General features: G+C 43.7%; 1 protein-coding gene across 6 annotated transcripts in view; it reads left to right on the top strand.

Moving 5' to 3' along the window:
* Positions 1-17,576: 17,576 nt before the first annotated feature.
* The window catches only part of EFR3A (EFR3 homolog A), an 82,246-nt gene continuing 75,916 nt past the window's right edge, over positions 17,577-23,906 (top strand). For 3 of the 6 annotated variants that reach the window (XM_081070101.1, XM_081070102.1, XM_081070106.1), the window contains exon 1: positions 17,577-17,836. In XM_081070101.1, coding sequence (XP_080926227.1) covers positions 17,827-17,836 — 10 coding nt within the window. In that variant the 5' untranslated portion in view covers positions 17,577-17,826. The remainder of the gene's footprint in view (positions 17,837-23,906) is intronic. The other 3 variants (XM_081070105.1, XM_081070104.1, XM_081070103.1) reach the window with 2 other exon arrangements.

The following is a 23,906-nucleotide window of genomic DNA, read 5'->3' as shown; positions in this document are numbered from 1 at the left end:
CTTGTACTAGCCACGGCTGAGGGCACTAAGGGGAAACACTGTACCCAACCTGAGCTGGGAATTTAGACCATAAACCAGCAGTCTCTGGGAAGAAAAGTGACACCTAACATAGGGAGGTGCAGAGAAGCCATAATTCGCTGTGGTGATAAAGCAGCAGAGAAATAAAGTCTGCAGGAGAAGAAATACAGTTGCATTACTGTTTACCACCTGTCTGTTACTACCTCTCCTGGATTATTGTGAGAGCTTTCTGGTCGGCGTCCCTGCTTCTGTCATTGCCCCTCTTGTTACTGATCCAAAGTCCACTGCCCAATGCTTCGAAAGGCCAGAACTCAAAAAGTCAGAGTCTGGAGTAAGGAAAGCTTTGTTGATTGAGAAGGCATCCACTGAGAAGACGGGAGCCCTAGTGGTTCCTCAAACCCATCTTCCAAAAGCACGAGTTCAGTCTTCTTTCATGTCGAGGAAAGGGAAAATGGGAGGGGCTGTTGTAAAAACTGAAGCCCCAAGCAGACTTCTCATGATTAGCATGTCTAACGGGAGAGTTATTAACCTGAAGGCCGTGGGACCACACAGGTCTAACCAAGATGGAGTCAGAAAGACCAAGCATTTCACCCTGTTACACTCTCAGTCTATTTTACGGCAGTGGGTGATTCCATTCAAACTTGAACAAGATCATATCCGTTTTCTTCTGGATTGTCTAATAACTTTAGATCTCAGAGTAGATGCCTATGTATTTAAAGTAGTTCAAAAAACCCACATGACCTCTCCCAGATCCACTATCATCTTTCTGATCTAATCTCCTCCTAACTAATCTTCCACTTTTATCACTCTGCTCCAGGCTCCCAGGCCTCCCTGCAGTTGCTCAAACATGCTGCCTCAGAACCTTTGTATTTGCTTTCCTCAGCCTAGATTCTCTTCCTTCAGAGAGCCATGTAACTCACTCATTTACCTCCTTCAGGATTTGCTCAGATATCACTTCCTTCTTTCCTTCCTTCCTTCTTTCCTTCCTTCCTTCCTTCCTTCCTTTTTTCTTCCTTCCTTCCTTCTTCTCTCTCTTTTTTTGCTATAGCACTCATCAGTTATCTGAAAATGTCTTATTCATTTGCATGCTTATTTATTTATTATTTTTCTCATCCACTATGAGCTCCTTGAGAGCAGAGATCACATCTGTTTTTCTTTATTCTTTCATCTCTAGTACCTAGAACTGTGTGTAGAACATAACTGGTGTTCAATAAACACTTGTCAAAACAGAAATGTAAAAGGAGAATACACATTTCTGAAAAAAATTGACCAGTCTGAATCTGAGGGAGCCACCCATGAGGCCCACAGAATATGTTCCTGAAAAATTACTAGATTATTGGACATCTGTTAAAATCCTGAACATATACTTTTCCGGAAAATTACTTGACTACTAGGAATATACTAAAAACCAAACTTTTACTATAAGCCATTAATACCACTTCTCGCTGATATGGACACCTTTTTTCCATCAATTTTATTCCCACCACCAAGTCTCCTTCTAGAGAACAGAAAGAAACATTTTTAAAGCATTTCTAAATCCCAACATACTCAGCAAATTCTTTTTATTCTTGTCCTAAATTCTGGGAGATTTCCATTGTTGAACCATGGTCAAATTTCATTTTTGTTGTTTATGGTGGAATAGTACTGTAGCAAGATCGATACATGCAGAGAGTGCCAAAAACAGGTATACACATTTTAAGACAGGAAAAAAAAACCTGGATTAAAATTGTAATACTCAATATACACCAGTAACAAAAGATGAATGCAAGTCATGTGTATACATTTTTTTTGGCACCCCTGGTATGTAGACCATCTAAAAACATCTTCGTAAGTGGTTTGGTGATATATCTTCAAGAGTATCCTTTGAGACAGCCTTCAGAGTAAAAATGCTATGGGGCTGTTCTTTCATTATTGTGGTTTTATTCCTTATTCTTATTCACACAAAGGTGAGAACATACTGATGACAGAGACGTCCTTAGGCTTTTGTATTTCTACAGAGATGCCCCAATTGAGTTCAAGAACTCTCAGTGAATCATGTAAGACATTTTGCTGTTTAACTTCCTACAGCATGCTAGGGCAATGCTAGGGATCTTCAACATCTTTTTAATAGCCCAACCATCTCCCATAACACATGCCAGCTGTCTTTTAAGAAACACAGAAAAAAAAATAACTGTAATATGTACAAATACTGTTAAGAAGAAAAATGTAGTCAATGGCAAGGGGAGATAAAAATTGCTAAAGACTCCCTGTAAAGTTTTAATTAGATCCAATTTTGTTCAACCTGGAATGGGACGAGAACAATGAGCTTGTATTTTTGGAGGTTACAATAATCAGAAATTCTGACAACATTGATTCACTATAAGGCGCGAGAAAAGCATAGCCTCGGGTGGTGGGGTCAAAGTGCATCCTGTTCCAAAATCTCTATGAGAAAGGGATTAGCATTTGACTAATACACTAAAGTTGTGTATTTGAGATCTAGTGCTTGTTCAGTCTACAGGGACGCAGGCACAGATTTCCGGTTTTTTCCCCCACTTTCTTTGGTGTTTCCAAAAAAAAAAAAAAATCTACTCGTTGTCACAGTGGAAAAGAATCTCACAGGACATGACGTCCATCTTTGTCTTCCAAACGATGGGAATATTGAAGCAAAGAAAGGGTTTCTCAAGTTCAATAACCAGGGTAGACCCACAAAATGGCAAGGACCTTTTTCACTTTTAATTGTTGAAACAATGGAATAAATTAGCAGATTATAGAAAACAATTTAAGAAATCAAATTTTACCACCCTGTGTGGTGAACGAGTTTCATCCATGCATGCATCAAGATTTTTACAATTGGTGTGAGAAGGATGGGTATTTTCAATGGAATTGACATGACTTGATCATGAAATTGGATTGGGAGCAGAAGAAAATAGAGGTTGCAGACTTCCAGGAATCTGAGTTGGGCAATCTGACACAAGAGAAGCTCAGGAAAGAAGGTGGGATCTCATTTTCACAGACTCCTTTTCAGCTAGACTCAGTCACGTGACCTACCTATGCTCCACCAATCAGATTCACCTGTACAAGATGTCTCTTCAAAACTGAGTGATGGGAGCAGGCCACTGCCACGTGGAATTTATTTTTCCAGAGAGATTTGTGAGTGAAGTAGTGGGAGTTCAAGCAGTAAGAGGCTGGCATCCTGCATCTTTGCCCAGGAGTGACATCAGTGGGCTCTCCATATGAACTTTGCTTTGTGGGTTGGGCCCTGTTCTGAATATAGAGCTTCTGTCAAAGTAAGAAACATCCAAATCTGTAGAGAATTTTTATGAGTTTATGTGAGCCAAACTGACGACAATTGCCAGGAAGCAGAATCTCAACAGATTGAGAAAACGCTCCAGAGACCAGCAGTTTTGCAGTTGATTTTATACATTCGAATCAAAGGAGGAGACGTGAGGAGGATTACATGAAATCCATGGGTTGTAGATTAAGGGGACAGGAGAAAGCAAAGCCGGGGAATCTCTGGGATTAGATAAAAAGTAAAACATGAGTCGGTACAGGATAGTTAATGATTAACATTTACAGCACGTAGAGATGGTATGTGGGGAACAAGACAACGATGAGGGGTTCTGTGCTCTCCTGCTCTGGTGACAGCAGTTGTGCCTTGAGCGAACTGAAAAAGATTACTCTGACATTTCAAAGGTATGTTATCTTAGATGCACAAAGACAATAGACAGGCTCGCTAAGGTAAAGACTAACCTTTGTCAAGGAAGCTACAGGCCCAGGGCGTGACTACCAGCCATGACCTGCTTTTAGTTAGGAGTGTTTACATTCAGATCCTCCTACCTGGTTGCTTTGGGTCTCTGAGTTTGTAGGGCCTGCCATGCTGGCCTCCCCTGAGCTTGTCAGGTGCAGTGTGTGGCCCCTTTTTCATCCACATTTCCAAACCTGATTCTTTTGCTTTGCTGGAAGTCTCTAAGTGATCTGCTCCTTTAAACACACTTTTCTCTTCAAACCTAGAGACCTGGTACAGTAGCCGGTCTCTAAAGATGAGTGCCCTCAGAGCCTCCCCTCCTGGTGTTGTTCCTCCCCTGCCCTCTGGGCTAACCCTGTGACTGGCTCACAACAGAATGTGATGGACTGACTTCCATCTGTGTGACTTCTAAGGCTAAAGTCTAGGGATCCTTGCAGTTTCTGCCTGCGTCACGTGGGCAGCTCCCGTGTGGAACACGCGTGCCATGCTGTGAGAAGTCTAAGCCACAGGCAGAGGCTATGTAGGGTAAGGACAAATCAAATTTTAAAAAAAGAGGCTTAATTCTCCCTCTTGATTTCTCTCCCATTCTTTTTCTCAGAGCATTTACTTTAGAAAATGTAGGATTATATCTCTTGGAAATGTATATAAACCGTTTGGGACACTAGAGAGGTCTTTTGTCAGCTTTATGATCCAGGAATGTTTTTCTTTCTCAAGGAGCTACTTCTTTGAAATGTAAACATCAAGATCTCTCTCTCTCTCTGTCTCTCTCTCTCTCTCTCTCTCTCTCTCTCTCTCTCTCTGTCTCTCTCTCACACACACACACACACACACACACACACACACACACAGTTTCTGTGACACGGTAGGAGTCTAACTTGAGTGGGTGCCTTGCTCCACGTTGCAAAATAATCACTTGTCATAAAGATGTCGGACGTTTGTTGTTGTCCTGGATAAAACCAATTAGCTAACAGAGATGGTCGCGCCAACGACCAGGTGAAGTTAGAATGAACTGTGTGCAACAGGTGATGCCATCAGGCCCTCTCACCTGAGGACTGGTTATTGTTTACCTTGAGAACACGTGTGTGAGGGGTTGTATCTGCGTGGCTACAGAAAAGGGGGAGATTTCTTTCGACGTGATCTCTTAGCAGATTGCCTCTGATGTGCATCACATCCTGGTTTAATGTTCATTCAATCATACGACTGTTTTCTTTCCCTACTACCTTTGTGGAGAGGTTTTCTGGGTTGGGAGCAGATTTTGTTTTTAATTTTTTTCCCCAAGAGTAGGCACTCTGGTTGTCAGCCCCAGCTGAGGTCCCAGATGACAGCCAGCACCAACTACCAGCCATGGAAGTGACTAATCCTAGACAGTTAGCCCCGGGAGCCCTCAGGTGACCAGCAGCCTGGCCAGAACCTGGCCATACCACACAAAAGACTCAAAAGCCTCCTGGGTGAGCCCAGTGCATTGTAGAATCGTGACAGGTAACAATGAATTATTGTTTTAAGTCACTAAGTTGTGGTGTGGTTTATTACCCATTGAGATAACCAAAACAAATGACTTGTGTTCTTTCAACTAAGAACTCTGACTGATACCCATGACCTCCTCTCTCCTATGTGGTAAGTATTAGTGACGTAAGAACCATCCAAACCTGTAGAGAATTTTGATGAGTTTATTTGTGCCAAACTGAGGGCAATTACCAGGAAGCAAATATCTCAACAGATTGAGAAAATGCTCCAGAGAATAGTAGTTTTGCAGCTTATTTTATACATTAGAATCAAAGAAGGAGACATAAGGAGGGTTCCATAAAATCCATTGGTGGTAGATTTAGGGGGTGGGAGAAAGCAAAGCAGGGAAAGCCCTGGGATTGGATAAAAAGTAGAATAGAGAGACACATACTTTTTTCACACAGGTGAGTACATGAGAGTTAATAACTAACATTTACAGCACACAGAGATGGTATGCAGAGAACAAGATTACAACCAGGGTTCTGTGGTCTCCGTTCTAATGCAATGGGTCCAGAAAAGGGATGACTCTGATATTCCAGGGGGATGTTATTTCAGATGCAAAAAACAATAGACAGACTCACTTAAGGTACAGATGGACTTTTGTCAAGAAAGTTACAGGCCCAGGACGTGACTGCCGGCCATGACCCACTTTTAGTTAGGAATTTTTATGGTTGGACCGTCCTATGTGGTTAATTTCTGTCTCTGAGTTTGTAGGGCCTGCCATGCAGGCCTCCCCTGAGCTTGTCAGGTGTAGTATGCAGCCCCTTTTTTATCCACAGTAACTTGGGAGATGGAAGTACATTCCATCTCTGATCTCCCTTATCAAAACTGGTGTTATTTTTTGCACAAAGGAGTTACCAATACATTTTCCTGTTTACATTGTGGGGTGTTGTTGTTTGTTTGTTTTGTTTTTTGGGTGTTTTTTTTTTGGACAGATTGGGGTTTAAATAAAATAAAACAAAACTTGGATGCAATACATGTCAGTTGAACTGAATTGAACATTTTTATCTAACAACTGCTTCTAAAAACCATTTGCTTCTGTTTGTTTACACACTCCACAGATAATTTCCCTACCGTTTAAAGCCAGTACACACACAATTATGCTTAGCACCAAAACTGTGGCATTATTCCAAAACGATTTCTAAGCTCTGCCCTGGGTTCCTTGGACATTTCGCTCTTATGTCCACTTCAGGTGACACCATTTTGGGTTCTGTGCCTACCTTCCCTCTACCCCCATTTTAATGGTGTAATTAAAAGCTCTCTATCTGTTGAGCCTAGGGACCTCTTTCATAAACCTCCACAGAATATTGTCAAGACTGAAAGCAAACAATAAGGCATAAAAAAATGCTATCTGCAGAGACCCATTGTTCCTTTTCTCTAGAGCATCAGCCCCTGTGTGCAACAATGATTGTATTAGGTTTCTGCAGATATAGGCTGTCTGTTGCGATCTGATTTTCTCATACTTTTGACAGATGACTGACTCCAAGGTTTCAAGAGAAAAGCAATCCAGACATTGTCTTCAAGCTTTTTCCAGGATTGGTAAATGCCTTTTACTTGCAATTTAAATTGAACTTTGGAAACTTAAAGCTGTTTTCCTTAGTTGTTCTAGACCCTGTCCGATAGGCTAGTTCTCGAAGGAGAGGCTCAGGAAACACGGACTGGCAACATCAATGTCCCGGTCTTCCCCCTACCCATTTTGAAAGGTCTCACATGGCAGGAATCAGCAGACCATCCGTGTACAGGAAAAAAGGATTGTCGTAAAGGAGATAGTGTGAGTGAAAACAAGACTACTACAAAGTCTGTTCCAGGCAAGCCCTTCATGTTTGGGTCTGACATGCTAAAACCCCCGTCTTCCCTCTGTTTTCCATAGATCCTGGGGGAAAGACCTCAAGACAGGGAGTAAAAAGCACTTGAGCAATTTGGAAGAGTACAGTGAGAGAGTGAGGATTCACTCACTCAGAGACGGAGTGTTGTGTCCGGCTCCCGGCAAAGTGTTCAATCCGTGTCACCTTTGATCCTTGTCATGTTCCTGGGCAACACTGGGAGCAATACATTCTGTTCTGGGCACTTTGCTTGAAGAGAGATGCTGCAAAATGTAGAATTACAAAAGGAGAAGGAGAAAAAGAAAGAGGAGGAGGGAAAAGAAGCTGAAGAGAAGGAAAAAGAAAAAGATAGAGGAGGGAGAGGAAGAAGACCAGAAAGATAAAGAGCCTTGACATAACGTCAAATAAGAATTCTGCAGGAAACGAGATATCACACCTAGAGAATAGAAAGCACAGAAGTCGTGAGACCCGAAATGCATCATGGTTAAGGAAACAGACCCTGCTCATTCAACAATTACATATTTAATGCTTACCTTGTCCCCAGCAGACTTCTTAGCACTGGAGATACAAACGTGGTCCCTGCCCTCATAGAACTTACAGCATAGCTGAAGTGACAGCTAATTTAAAAGGCCCCTGCTGTCCAGTGTGTTGGGGTTCTGTGACAGTGGATATGGTAGAACAGAGCAGGGGCAGGAAAATAGCTTTTGGTGGGTAAGGGGAGGGTGTCATTTGGAAAGGCTTCTGCCTACCATGTAGGAGGACAAGGCTACTGAGAAATGACTGAACCATTGTCAAGTCTCAGATGCTCTTCTGTCCAATGGGAATAATAGCAGTACTATCTCACAGGAAGAATAAATGTGACAATCCTTTACAAGGACTTCCCTTGGACTAGCAAGGAATTCAACCTGGTGGCCTCTGGGGACAAATTACCCCAACACATGTTTAGTTAGTGATTCAAAAGGAAATGACATGACCATACTTAAAAAAACTGGGAAATTTGTATTTCCAGATTCTCATGAAAAAAATAAGAAAATCTGGCAATTCTGCTCTCACGGTTCCATATGGCAACAGTTGGCTGGAACCGAGTGACAGCTGCTTTTCTGGGCACAGTGTCTGCCCTTCAATTGGCCAGGGCCCCAACAGCCCCTTTCTCTCACATGTGTTACCTGCCTGGCCTTGCAGCCTTCCGAATTGACCACTCTTGAGCTACCAGATACAACTTATACTCCTTACCCCAGTTGTGCCCTTCTCTCTGCCTTTCCCTCTTTCACTGCAGCAATCCTAAATAACTTACAAGCCCTCCAGGCTCTCTGTGCTTCTCTGTTTTTGTTGTTGTTGTTGTTTTCCTTCTTTTCTTTCTGCCTGAAAGAGGAAGACTATATTAACTCTTGCTGAGGTGTATTTGAATTATGTTTTCAAGTGTGGAAGGATTTGCCTGAACAAAGTCATAGGATAAATGGCACATCATTCTTCGGGTAATTTTAAACTATTCATTCAAAAGGAAAAAAAAAAAAGCGCTGTTACTGTTAAAGAGGAACATTTCTGCTCTACACCTGTTGTTTCCTTAGTGAAGGGAAATGCATCATAGTAACATACCTGGCTTCTCTCAGCTTCACTCACTCTCCCCAAGGCAAGAGTGCATTTTGGTGACTTTGGAAGAAAGAACTGGAAATGCACAGCCTAGCCCTTTTCTCCATCCATTTGCTAGTTTGCCTACGTAAAAGGTATGTTTGCTTGGCCTCTGTCATGTGATAAAAAGAACCTGCCTCAGTAATGGACAGTTGCAGGTTTCCAACTCCATCTGTGTCTAGATAGGTAAGCCTGGATGGGTAAGCCTGGATGGTAATTTATTTGCAAACATGGCCACAATTATTCCTTGCCCTGAATCCAGCCATTTTAAGTCCATAGAGCTGCTTCTGGGGTCAGAGAGCTGGGGGTTGGGGGAGGGAAAGTAAACCTGGGGTGGGGGGCAGGAGGGACATCACCTTTCAGTTCTAATCTCCTTTATTGTTCAGCTGCTTCACATTTTTCAATTCCTCCTTCTGTAGAGGACAATCTTTGGTCTTCGCAATCCAGCGTTTGACCTCTCCACACAGGAGATAGGATCCACCTCCCAGACGGGAATCTGAAAGAAAGACCAGAATTTTTTTCCCTACTCTCACATGCAGCAAGAGGGCCTTTCCCACTCCAGAAATCTCCTGGAGATTCATTCCAGAATCTGAGAAGAAAGGTTTTTCCTGAACACATAGGTTCTGCCAGGAGATCCATGAAATTTCTCAATGCCTTATTTGTCATCAGAGTATTATTGCAACATTGCTTCTGAACAAGAACCTCATTTTACAGTGAAAAGTAAGAGCTGGAAGACCGTGGGACTCACTAATCTTGTCATGTAGCCCATCACCCAAAGACTCCTGGCCTTCTGGAACAGTGGAAAGCCTTCTTGAAAACTCATTTATGATGCCAGTTGGACTGCTTTCCAAGGCCAAATTAAAATTATGCATATAAAAATGTAGTATATACTCGGAGCCAGATAATAATATAGCAGCTGTTTCTTCTATAGCCAGAATATACTGCATTCTGTTCCCAGAGCCCTGGACTTCAATGATTTAGAAAATTTCGTGTACATGGGAAGAATGTTTCCTTTGGGATACATAGCACTGTTTTCTCTGAATGGGGATCTGCCTCGTTAGGTTCCTCCATTAGAGGAATACGAAAAATCTGCGCTAAGGTGTTGGTTGGGCTGATGAATTCTAGGCTGATGAATTCTAGGAGGGGCCGGGTTGCTTATTCCACAATGGCAACATGGAAGGGTATGTCTGAATCCCAGAAGATCTCCTGTGATGACCTTTCAGTATGATTGCCTCATCTAGTGGCAAAATTTAGTGGATGGTAACAGCAACCCCATGCGGGCAGAACACAAAGTACTTCTCAGGAATGGAAAGGTGTGTCACTCCATCAGGTAGAGAATGTCAAACAGGTGAGGAGCTGGTGGGAGTCCAGGGCAACAGGAAACACATAGTAGAGAGGTCATAAGTTCATAAATACCAACTGAAGCCTTAGGAACAATTACAGTAATTAGTACTTGGCATCGATGGGCCTTTACTTCCTCATTGTCTTGATGTACACAAATGAATTGACTAATTTTCTTCATCTTCTTTTTTTTTTTTTTTGCTGTGTTTGACAAGGTGTTTTGGTGGTTTTTAACGTCACAATTTATTTCCATGGAACACAGAATACTGAGATGGGATTGAGACTGGACTAGAAAAAGAATGAAAAACAATCAGATTACCCGGTCCTAGAGCTGGATTTGGGAACTTCAATGACTTTCTGTTGGATTCCTTAAGGGAGGAGATGAAAATATTTTTTATTTTATGAGGGATATTTGCATTATATTAAGTGAGGGTTTTATTGGTGTGTGTGTGTGTGTGTGTGTGTGTGTGTGTGTGCATGCGCGTGCACGTGTTTTGATAGTATAAATGTGGGGAAAACGCAATAGACTCATGGATGTTGAGTAGCCAAATGGTGGTCATTTGCCATGATTTTTGGCTGCACAGCATGTAAGCCCCCTTCCTTTGTGTGGAAAATGCCCCCCCCCCCCTGCACTGCTGCTAAGGCCAAACCTTCTCCCACTACAATCTGAAAATTCCATGTATTTGTTTTCCCACCCCTTCTTGCAGCGTGGTGCCTGACTCACCCTTGCCTACCAGACACCAAACTTTGAATTGGAGGGTAGTGATGAAAAAGAAAAAAGGGCCAGGACCTCACTGAGTCTATTTTTGGGAAAGGTGGCAGCAGCCCTGAATGGCCAGAGGCAAAAGTAGCAATATCTGAAGTCACTGAGTAGCATGAGGGACACGTGTGTGTAAGAGTGGGCAGTAGCAGCCTGCTGGTGATGCTTCGTCAGGTGGGGTTTGTGGGATTTGGGGTGTTGTTGCAGGCTGTCACCTTTGGGCTGAAACCTCAGACTTTCCTGACTATCCTGTGAGTGAGTGCTCAGTCCTCTTTCAATGAATTCATGTTCTGCTTAGATCATTCAGAGCTACTTTCCGTTGATTGAAACTTTGAACCCTGACTGATTAATATCATGCATTCATTGAATATTAATTGAACACTTACCGTGTAAAAAAATATTGAACTAAATGCTATTAAATACCATGAATACAATAGTCAGCAAATGCACATATGGTTTCTGCTGATGTGGAGCTTACAATCTAGAGAGGGAGATGTTATTCAAATAATAATGAAAATACGTTTGATCTTGATTCTTTTGCCATTTTACATTTATAGTTTTGAAGTCCATCACATAGCTTTCTCCAGATGCTAAAGCAAAATGTTATTTCTGAGCAAGAGTGAGGTGAGTTAGCCATAACTGTTACTTTCTTTTTCAGAATTTTCCAGATTCTCTGTAATTGGCATATGTCTTTTAAAAAGATATATTTTCCATCAGACAGATTGTATTTTATGCTCCAGCTGAAATCATTGGAATCTGCGAAGAGTTTTGGTTAATGCAATAAAAAATATTTTCCATTATTCTGCATTGTTATAACAGCATTTGGAAACTGTATTTGGTGACATTATACCAAATTTATTAACATAATATGTCTTGATAGGATTGGGAAGATGTGCTTTATTTTATTGTTAGCACAATTATAAAACAAGTAAAGCAGGTTAGATTACATTAAGAACTGAATATTAGAATAAATACCCATGGGCAGAAACTATTCTTAAATTAGGCAATTTTAAAATTGACTTATTAAATGCTTAAACTCTGGCACCTGCCTAATTATGTAAAATTGTGTTACTTTACCTTGTTGGTGAATGAGCTGTCACATAAGCAGAAATGGATGACATTTTTTCTCTCTCGTTTTTCCCCACAGCTCATTTTCATGCTGTGTTTGTTTATCTGAGTCATCGGATGGTCCCTTATGTTCAGAACTCTACATCCCACCATGCTTGCCCTTTCTGGTACCATTTAAAAGTGTACAAATGTCACTGTGGTTTTGGACCATTAGTTTGAAATTAAATTTAATAGCAAATGGGGAATTCTATTTGCCATATTTCATGAAGCACTGGGTTTTCCTTTGGCCAACTAGTCCTTTCTTTGGGAGAGTAGATTCCTGTTCATTTCACTGCTAAATGTTTATTCCTATAACTTTCTTTCCTCCCCAGTGTGTTTCTTCTTCATTTATTTATAAACTATGTACTCAGTTAAAACTGCTCTCTGTACTGTTATTAGTTACCATTTGTCACCAAACTCAAGAACCTATCCCTTTCTCTGCTGAAGACTTCTGTAAATTAGTAAGGTTGCCTTCTTCCTTAAAAAAGCAAACACCAAATCCTCTGAGGTTGACAATTGGAGGGGAAAACTTTACAGGGAAAGGGAAGCTGGACCCAAAAGTCCCCACCTTTGTCCCCCCGAACTTTACCTTTCTCTTTGAGAGGTTCTTGTCACAATCACCACAAAAGTTGGCAGGATTGTGGGTACAGTAAAAGAGGGAGGACGTTACTCAGTACTAAGCTGTAATACAAGATCCTTTCCTTCCTTTCCCCTAGTTACTAGGGGAACCTCATTTTCCATTATTATTATCCCCCATGTTATATAATAAATATTAGATCCATGACAACTTCCTCAGAGACTATTGAAAGGTGAGATGATTTAACACAGGGGTGTCCAAACTGCGGCCTGCGGGCCAACTGCGGCCCGCAATCCATTTTTTATCGGCTTGCAGAAAATTCCAAAAATACATTTAGTTTACTTAAATAAACCAGGTCAGGCAATACGTACTTCACCTCGAGTGAGTGGCCCGGCTGTTTGTGTATTTTACCGCATATGGCCCTTGGTGAAAAACGTTGAAAAAAGTTTGGACACCCCTGCCTAGTACCTCACATAGGCTGTTAACTTCTGCTCCAACTTTTGGCTTTCTATGTATCTCCAGCTCAAATTCTGGGTGAAGAGGTGCACTGATCTGGGATATGGTGTCCCCAGTGTCCTTTTCTAGAGCTGTTGGGCTGCCCACACAGACACTCCTGTGTGTTGGCCATCTGGGCTGATGTCTAGCCGGTCTTGGCTAGACTCACTCTTGAATACTTGAGATGCTCAAGGGTCACCTGGGGCTGGCTGGTTTATGGTGGCCTTAGCTGAGATGATTGGGATGACTTGGGCCTCTCCAAGCTTTCTCACATTCCCTATGTCTCTGCTTGTATAATGTTTGTCCCGGTTTCACTGGCCAAAGCAAGCTGCAAGGCCAGCCCAGATTCAAGACTAGAGCAAGCTTGTGGCTCTTTTGAGAGGAGTTACAGAGTCAACCGCAAGAGTGTGCATACAGCCAGGGAAAGAAAATGAGGCCAGTTTTTCCCATCTGTCACCAAGAGCCTCTTTCCATACTTTGATTTACTTATGTTTGCTGCTTGTCTTTATGTCCTTTATCTCTTTCTTTCCTCCCTTTCTCCTTCCTTCCCTGTCTTCCTCTCTCCCTCTCTTCCTCAGATCTTTACTAAACACCTAATATGTTCTATGTATAGAATATACAGCAATAAAAAAAGATTTGATTCCCCTTGTCAGAAAAGTCGTGTAAAGGACCTCACTGCCTAGAATGCCTACTTTTAAAAGAGCTTCCCCCCTTCTTTTAGCAGCTCTACCAAACCCCATGTTAAATGCTAAAGCTAGCTAGCGTTTTAGTAAATAGCAATGAGAGATAATGTTTTTCTCTAATTGTTTAAAATGATAGTGTTTCCAAGGAAGAGTTTCCTGCTGTTTTGTCTGATTTAATCAAGAACACTTAACCTTATTATCTCGGGATTTTGCTCCCTATCCATTTGCAGTTCTCTTTATAAAGCACAGATGACTGTGATATCTGGTTGGTGGAATGATAAGGAATATGTGCCTTGCAGTGTCCTAGTTGGCACAGAAGGGGTGGAGTAATGACCTGGATTAGAGGCTTATTATTTTAATTTGTTCTCATGAGTGTTTCCAACTACTTTGGCTAGCATGTGAGTGAAAAAATTACTCTGGGATTCAGAGTGCAATGATGTCAAAATACATGAGCTGAGATCGCAACAAAAATGGCCTAGTGAGGTGTGTGAGGTTCTGAACTAGAGTCTCCTCTTGATCTAGTTCTTTCCTAAAGCAATGAAGCTTGAGGTTAGCTGCACACAGAAACACCCGAGGAGCTTTTAAACTAAGTCCAGACCCAGGCCATGCTGCACATCAAATTACGTCAGAATCTTGGGAGAGAGAGATGGGATATTTTTAAAGCTCCTCTAGAGTGATTCCAAAGTTCAGTCCAGTTGGAGAACTGCTGCCTGGAGGAGACTCAGAGAACATTACAACACAAGGCGATGTCTCTTAATTCTGAAATTAAGGAAAATTAAGTCCAGAGAGGTCAAAGATTGCCAAGAGGCCAGGTAAGGGGGAAAGCAGGATTCAAACCCATGTTTTCTAAGTCCCAAGTCTGTGCTTCTTTTGCCTCAGAAGAACTGAAAGTCGCCGTGTCACTATTAAGCAATGGCAGAAATAACATGGAATTTAATGAAACAAGAAGGGCCTGTTACTGACATAAATATTTAGTAAGAAAGAAAACTAAGCAGTAAAAGCATCAAATTGCATCATTATGACCTTTTGGAAAAGAAGATTTGGGAGAAGTAAATATTCTCACAGTTATTTCCTATCATCTGTAAATTTGCTGGCAATTACCTTTGAACAGTAAAATGTGTACTAATTAAAAGTGAATCATCTCAATGCCTGATTTAGAAATGGGAACAAATATTAGACCGAACTGGAAGCGGAGCTATTTTGGGCAATTTGGGCTAAAAGCTAATGCTCTAAAAGGATGTTGACAATGATCTAATATCATTTTAATCGATATTTTTCAGGCAGGCGTCCTTTCTGGAAAAGGGACCTAGTGGCCCATCTCTTTGTGGCCAGACACAGTGTGCCGGGCAGTGTGGGGGCTGACAGAGATGGATAAAGCCTGGTTCCTACCAGTCCAAATTGGACTTCAAGAGAGGAGCACTGGCAGAGGAGGGGATGGGAAAGGTGTTTGCAAGAGGGGACAGAAAAAGTGGTCCAGGAGAGGCAAACACTCTTAGGTCATGGTAAGGTATAGAATCAGCCCTCTCACAACTGTGCACAGGAAGAACTTGATCTAGAGGATTTGATAAGGAAAGGGGGTCCACAGTGTTACCAAAAGCCTATGTGTACAGGCTAGGAAAACACTTAGGTGTCATACGTGTGATCCATCAACTAGGTTATTATTCCTGACTTTCAGCTGTCCTTCCTCAGACTCTTTGGCTGTAGATTTTATTTCTGGCAACAATATAAAACCGAAAGACCAAGGGGATTTAAAAAAAAAAAAAAAGAACCAAATCCATTATGGGCCACACTGCCTCAGGGCCTTTGGAATTTGCATCTCTTTTGACAAATGTCACCTCCGGCTTCTGAGGTACAGTGCCCTCTGGATCTCCTCTATCTCTGACTGTCTCTTTGGCTCCACACTCTCCTCTGCAGGCTTTCTCTGACTCCTAGCTTCAGCTTCTGTCCCTGGGCCAAGGATTCCCAAATCTCCCACCTTGAGTTCCCTGGTCTGCCTTCAGCCTGGTATGCTCAGCTGTCTTCAGATCTATTCCCTTGGATGTCTCCCTTGGGTGTCACCTCAAGCTTAATATGTCAAAGAGAAACTCATTCCTCTTTTCACGCTCCCTCTCTAAAACACCATTCTTTCCAAATTGTCTGCTGCTCTCCCAGCATCATCGATTTCTTTATTCCAACCTTGGAGTTACATAACTAACAGATACCAGACTTTTGCTCCCAAGTCAGCGGGCAACAATTCTCACTCATTCTTCTTCTGCTAAGATTCAGCTGGTCCCTTTTCTACAGCCACTACCAAGACTAGGCACCTAAAACTCCTTTCTACACCACTTTTTCTGTCCCCTCTTGCAAACACCCCTCCCTGATTTCTCTGCTACACTGTCCCCTCTGCAGAGGTCTGCTTCGGATAATTTAATGCGAACTGTCCTGATAAAGAATCTAGAATGGTTCCTTAATGGACAAATTCCAGGCTTGTATGTAAAGTCATTCATTATTTCTGTTTTCCCTGTTTTGTTTTCCTACTCGTTGAATAAATATGTACTTCCATTTATATAGTTATTAAATTAAAATGTGCTAGCCCCTTACTGTGGGCCAGGCAGATACATAAATATGAACAGAAAATAGTTTTTGCCATTTTCTGAAAAGGATATACAGTCCAGTGATGGATTAGGAGAGTTTGATTAGGATTCAAAGGGAAAATGGCTACCGTGGAGGCAAATCAGGAGACCTTGAAAGACTTGAAGAGGAAATTGGGAGCAGTAAAGATTTGATAGATAATAAAAATATGCAACAGTACTTTGGAGGCTACGTAAGTGTTGGCCAAGTACTTTGTAGTTTGGCCTTGACAATTAGTGAGCGGCTCCCCTCTCACCAGCTTCTGTGACTCACTCTAACTTGCCCTCCCCTCAGCCCCCAGCCTCTTTCAGGGCTGCCCAGGTCTTTGCTAATTTGAATTCTGCTTTCTTCCAGGTCCACCTCACGACAAATTTCCTCCGGGCCCTTCCTGGCTTGTATCTTCTTCTTTCTCTTCTCCACTCAGTAATGCAGTCTCATTTCTGAACCAGAAGGTGAGCACTACCTTCTAGGACAAAGGTTCTCAAATTTAAATATGAATCATCCTCAAGTGTGAGTCAGTGGGTTTAGCCTGGACCTGGGAATCTGCTTTTAATAGGTTCCCAGGTGATTCTGGAAAGGTTTCTGAAGCAGTTTGAGATACAGTTTGAGACCTCTGTGGCTTCCTTCTGATTTTTGGTGCAGGCTGTTCACAGTGCCTACAAAAGTGCATGTTCATGGCCAAATGCCCTATGTTCCGTGTCCGCTCAGCGGGGCGACTATTTGTTACATCAATTATTAATGACACTCAGAGAGTCAAGAAACATAGCTCAGCCAAGTGGTCAGACCTCCCCTCTCTAGAGGAGGCTAACTCCTGAGTGGTAAAAAAATCTCTCTGAAAGTCACCCAGTAGATCCAAAGGAAATGACATTTTCTGTCCTCTCCAGAAATGTGCAGCCATCACCCCACATGACCTCAGCGCGTCTCAAAAAAAAACCACAAAAAACACAACACAAAATCATGCTAGCCGAGGATACAAAACGCACTGTAAATTCAATAGCTCATAAAAGAAAAAACCTACAGGTTTAGGTATTCAATGCACTGAAAGCAATTCAGCTCACCCTCGCAAACATCACAAAGCGGTGCAACTGTGTAAGAAACAAGTATTGCCCATGCCCCTCGAATAAGGATTAATGAGAACGAATATTACTGAAATCACCAGGGTTTAACAACAAGAAGCCCGCAGTGGTTCCAGCCTGCGCGGTCCTCCCCCCATCCTCCCACCCCATCCCCTCTGCCCCGCCCACCTGCCTCCCAGACCAGCTGTCCGCTCCTGGGCGGAGCTCGGCCGCCAGTGGGGGCGGGGCCTGGGCGGCGTCGACGTGATGACGTCAGGGCGTGGGACGCCCAACGCCTCGTCCGGCGCGGAGCTGGGCCGGCCCTGGCGGCTGGTGCGGGTGTCGTTACGTGAGCCGCGGGGTCCGCGTCCCTTCCCTCCGCCCTTCGCCCTTCGCCTCCTCCGGGCAGCGGCCCGGCGCCGGCGCGTCATGGTGCCGTCAGCGCGCCCTGCGCGTCCCCGCTGAGCCCCTGCACGGCGGCGAGCGCGGCTCGGAGCCACCATGCCTACCCGTGAGTGGCCGGCAGGGGGTCGGGCCGGGCGGGGGGCGTGGAGGCGGCGGCCGGCTGGGCGCACGCTCTGGGGGTCGTCCTCCGGGGCGGCGGGGGGGCCGGGAGAGGCTGGGCACAGCCAGGAAGTGCCCGCGGCCGGCCGAGTCCGGTTCCTTTTGGCTCAGCCTTCCGGGGGGGAGGGGGAGGAGGGGGGCGTGAGCCCATTGTACAGACGGGGAAACTGAGTCCCCGAGCGTTGTGGACGCAGGGTTTGTAAGTGGCGGAACGGGTAGTAACCTAGATCTGGGGGACGTCCAAGTCCAAGGTCTTCCGCCAGCCCTCTGCCGGGCAGCGTGGGGCTTGATGGAAGGGCTGAACATAACCGCGCCCTCGCGCTGTGTCGCGTCCTCGGGGACCCGGCGTCGCCCGGTGGGGCGCCCCGGCCCGGGGTCCTTCCGCGCGGCCGCCGGAGGCCCGGCAGCCTTGACTTTCTCGCTGTGGGTCACACGTCCCGGGTGGTTGTCGCAGGAGTTCTTTGGGGAAGTTGTTAGGCTTAGATGCCCCAAGGGGTGGCTGTTGGCCCACCTGCTTCAGAGTCACCTGGCGGCTCATTGACAATGACGATTTCGGGCTCCTCCCTAGGCACTTCGAATAAAAATTCCGGAGCTGGGGCCCCGGAATCTGCATGTGTAATAAGTGTCCTATACGTTAATTCAGCGACCCCAAAGTTTGAAAATCACTGGATGTGGGAGGCATTTTGGACAGACCGGGTACCACAGTATTCCTCATGACCCGTTTTAAAACGATCCAGAGACTTGCAGTATGACTTTAAACTCAGCATGGAATATGTTCTTGGAGGCCAAGCAATTGTATATCTCATGCATGCTAACAGTGGCTTAATCGGAGTTACTTTGGGGAGCCATGGACCCTTGCAGAGAGCACCTTCCAGGATGGATGCCTGACGAAGCTGCAGAGACACGTTCTGTGGTCCTGTCACTTACATTCATTCAACCAGTATTTTTCAACGTTCACTAAAGTACAGATTTCAAGATTGCTTCACTAAATGATCTTTTCAAAAATCTACAAACCTTTACTTTGACACATCATTTCTCTAAAACCCATTTTTTTTATCCTCTCCCTTTCAAAGGATCAGTAAGAAGCGTTTGGCTTTTCAAAACCTGAATGAGAATTGAGTGGAAGAAATGTTGGAGTGTATTAATCCCATCATTTTATTTTACTTTGCGTATCAGGAGACTGAGCCTCACTGAGTTTCAGTACTTTGACTAAGGTCACGCGTGGAATAGAACCAGGACTTAAACACAAATTTGGGTCCTATAACCCGTGATCACAGTGAGCATAGATAACATTTACTTTCCCTCGCACACTACCGGTGTGTGAATTAGGTGCTTGGTATATAGACACAGACTTAAACTTTTTAGTAAACTGTGTACATGAAAGGGCTCTTTAGTTGACAGATAGCTTGCCTCAAAACAGATCCAGTGAAATGTGCTCTTTTACGATATATGAAAAGTTATTGGGTGTTGGCTAAGGGAAACGGAAACTCTTAACCATTGTTTACTGTTAAACTATGCTTTCAGTAGAATTATAATGTGTGGTTAATGCTTTGTCTTCTCATTTAGATACTGGCATTGACAGCTGGCGAGGTTTGTTAGGTTGTGGTAGTGTGGACAGGCCATGTGTTTGTTCTTTTTCCATTGATGAGGCTAATTATATTTGACTTTTTGAATCCATTCTTAGGAAAGAAGTGGACTATAAATCAATTTTGGAGGGAAGGATGGATGCTGGTTGACATGGGCTTCTGTTTAGAAACACATGACAAGTAAACTTGACCTATTCCTGGCGTTGAACCTTTTGTGTTTGTTCATTCTCTCTCCCTCTCCCACCCAGCACCCGTATACGCTGCCAGACTTACAGCTGAAGAATTTTCTTTCTTACAGTGACCTTCGGCTTGACTGTTTTGGTTGCTACCACATCTCATCTTTTAAATCTGTCCCCACCCACGGGGACATGGGTCTGCATTAAAGATGATGTAGGTGGTGGGAGATAAGGCCAGAGAAAGAGATCGGAGCCAGAATTTGAAGGATTGTATATGCCATGCAATTAACTTGACTAAAATTGTGTTCAAGGTGTCACAATCCCATTACAGTGATTCCTGTTTTATAGGCATACTAATAGTTTTTATAGGCTTAGGAACAGTGTCCAACTTACTGGCTACTTTATAAAAACTTAAACTTTGGTATTAGTAATAGGAATTATTAAATACTGATTGTGTGCCAGGCAGTATACTTTGTACTTAACATGAATTATCTTATTTAATGATCTGCCACTTTGAGAGAGTCCCTATTAGACCTACTGTAGAAGCAGAGATTGAAGTTCAAGGAAGTTAAGTAACATGCTTATTGACAGTGGTAGAGCTGGGATTGCAAACTAGATGGGTCTGACTTCAAAGTCCTACTTTTTCTTTTCATGCTGTGCTGCTGAGCCAGGCAGGAGTTGAATGCACAGTCCTCAGATGCTATCTGTTTCTTTTAACACTGTCCCTTTTGCTTGCATTGTGCCTCGTTACCTAATAGGTGCTTGGTAAATATTGAATCAGTGATCGATTGAATCTTAACTAGAGTCAGAGAAGTTATTCTTTAGATACCATAACTGGAAATAACTTTTTCCCCATAAAAACAGTGTTGTAAAGTTTTTATAATTTATCATTAGGTTCTCAGCAGGCCTGCCCGTAACGTTTGCAAGGCCTGAGACAGCAGGACAAACAAGGAGGCCTGCAAACCTCTAAAGCAGGTTTCTCAGCCTTTACACCATCCATGTCTTGGAGCGGATAAGTTTTTGTTTGGGCGGTGAGGGCCTGTCCTTCGCATGGTCGGATGGTGAGCAGCGCCTCTGGCCTCTCCTTCATAGAAGCTAGTAGTAATCGTCCCTGTCCTCCACACAATGTCTCCAGACATTGCCAGATGTTCCCCTGGGGGCAAAATTGTCCCTGGGCGGAGAACCAGTGATCTACACACCTAAATGTTATAGATGAAGCTGCACCTGCAGCCTGGCCTCTCTCCCGCCCGGGTCCCTGCAGGCTGTTGCCCACAGGTTGCCTTCTCCACCTGGCATCCCAAAGAGCTCGCAGGCCGGATCCAGTCAGTAGTGACCTACCTGTCAGGTCAGGGCGTGGTCTTACCTGACCCTGGACTGGCATTGACTCTGTCAGGCTCCTCTGGGGAGCCAGAGTGGGCAGATTCCCCTCACCCCCTACCTCACTGGGTCATGTCAGGAGTTCCAGACAGTCCCAAGCACCTCCCCCAACTCTACCACCTGATTGGAGGGGCCGGCGTGAGGAGGAAGCTCGCTTTCTGGGCAACTCCATCTGCCTAGACTTCTGCTTTGAGTGATTGGGAGTGGGCAACTTGAAACAAAAATAGCTACACACATCTTTGGTTTTCTGGGCTGTGATTTTTCACTCCTGCCTCTCTGCCCCCTCCCCAGCCCCTGTAGACCTCTAAAAGGGAAGAAAGACTTTTGTGTTTTGGGAGGCAGAGACCCTTTCTCCTGAGTCAGATGAAGGTACTAGTTCTTAGGGGAAAGCCACATTTTCCCCATCACATAGCTCAACTTTGGTACGGAATGATCCAGTCGCTTACAGTGTGTCTGCAGAGTGGGGTGGGTGCCGTGGACAAATCTGACGCCCTGCAGTCTAGCATTGTCTCCCTCTTGCATCTGTATTTACTGCTCTCCATCTTTAGGTATTATTAGATAGCAGGATTCCAGTTTTTGTTAAAGAAGGAATCACTACTCAGGTATTTCTATTGTACCTCTGATCTCAACAGTGTTTCTGTGTGAACACTGGCTCCATTACAAACTCCGTTTTCGTTAGTAGCTGTGTTGTCTGGAGAGCCCCTGTGTAGGAAGCGAGTACCCCTTTGTCCTGTAGCGGTAAGAGAGAGGTTTTCTCGATATCATTGAAGGAAAACAGTCCCTGCCATTCTCAGAAATGGAAATGAGAGCACAGAAAATCCCAATTGTGGGCCCCACTGCTTTTAAGGAGGGAGGGTAGACCAGAAGGTAAGACATGAGCTGTTTGTCTAAGTTAGGGGTTCTTACATATTTTTGCAGTATGAAACCTGTTGAGAATCTGAAAGCCATGACTATTCTTCCCCAGGAAAACGCAGATTTTTCACACAGAGTTTCATGTAGCATTTTAGCAGTTTCAAAGCACACTGCAATGCATCTCCTAGAAAACGGAGAGCTTAACCAGAGTGACGGTTGGTTGTTCTTTGACCAAAGGATGGTAATTCAGGTTGTAGAAGAATATCATCGTCTGCCAAATATATCCTGCCATTCAAAATGCATCTTTCCCCTACTTTTTAATTTCCCCTTGAAGTTTTTACATGCTTTTTTTCCCCTCACGTCTCTGCTAGCCTACTGAAATCTTTAAATTATAATATAGATGAATATTCAGTAAGGCTTTTCTAAAATCTTTATCTATGAAGAGAGTTAATTTAAGAATCTTAGGGTCACCAGCAAAGGAACTTAAGAAAGGGAAAAATGAAATCAAATTGAGTTTGGTAGCTGAAAAGAACGTTTAGTCCAATCATTGAGAGGAAGGTGACACCGAGTAGGTCCTGTGCTCTGCAGCTGGGTAATGGTGTGGGGATAGAACCCGGCTCATGTGAATCCTGGCTGGGTCGTCTCACAGCTACACACTTCACGCTGCCTTTATGGGGGACAGAAGGAGATGGATAGAAGTATTATAAACATCGGTGGAAGGCTTCAAAATTAATATCAAACATCAGAAACATTTGCAGCATTTATACAAGTCAGAAAGCAAAACACCAGCAACCCTGCGTGGTTCAAGTACACACCTACACTTGTTTTTTATTTTATTTTGTTTTCCCTTCTTCCACCCGCAGCCCCCTCCGGTTTCAGCCGTTGTTTCTCAGTCTAGTTGTGTAGGACCCAGCTCCCTGGCCCGTGCTCCCCCGGCTAAGGTCGGCTGCTCACAGCCACTCATGGCAGCTCTTGCCGGCTGCCGGCTGCTCACACTGGCTTCCGACCACTCATGCTGGCGGCCGGCCGCTCCTGGCAGCACATGGTAGCCCACGGCGGCACACAGCAGCCCGTGGCAGCTCACGCCAACCTCCTGCTCACAGCATCCCAGGGCCAGGGAGAGCCGTTGTTCACTATCTTAGCTGTAAAAGGTGCAGCTCACTGGCCCGGGTGGGAATCGAACTGGCGACCTCAGTGTTAGGAGCACAGCGCTCCAACCACCTGAGCCACTGGGGCCGGCCCCTACACTTTTAAAAGTCGACAAACGCTTGATAAAGATTTAGGGGTAAATGGTTTAATTTCACTAATAAAGAAATACTAATTAAAAGCTGAAATTATTTTTGGATTGTCAGATTCCTGAAGACTTTTAAAACAACAATAGACAAAGGCAGTGAGATGCAGTAGAAAAGGCAGAAGTTCAAATTGGTACAACTTTTTAGGAAAGTGATTTGGCAAGATTTTATCAAGTGCTCCAACAATGCTCCCACTTATTAACCCAGTAATTCCACTTTGGGAATCTGTCCTTGATGATTAAAAACATGGACTGCTCCAATATTTCCGCACTGAGATGTCTGTCACAGTACTTTTTAGAAAACAGTGAAAACCCAGAAACATTCAATATCCAATAATGGGGAAATGGTGCAAATTTAACGTAGAACATTGTTACAACAAAATATCTTGTAACCATTTAAAATTATACTTATGAAGGTGCTGGGATTATGAGTTTTTATTTCTGTCCCTATAATTTGTGTTTTCCAGGTTTTCTACAGGTAGCGTATATTCTCCTATCAGAATCTTAAGATTTTGTACAGCTTTAACATAGTTTTTTCAAAATTTTCATAGTTCTTTTAAAAACTTGAAATGAAACATAAGTATTACCCTGACCTTGTACTTCCTTTAGCTCATGGGAAAGGATTTTGAGGAACCCATCAAGCTGATCAAACTGATGAAACTGACCTCACATCTGGCTTAGGAAGACAGTGCATTCGCTGTCTGATTGCTGTGGCTGCCTTGCCAGGAAATGTAA

This window comes from Rhinolophus hipposideros, assembly GCF_964194185.1.
Source record: "Rhinolophus hipposideros genome assembly, chromosome: 13".
NCBI lineage: Eukaryota > Metazoa > Chordata > Mammalia > Chiroptera > Rhinolophidae > Rhinolophus > Rhinolophus hipposideros.
This window is presented reverse-complemented; position numbering and strand designations above follow the sequence as displayed.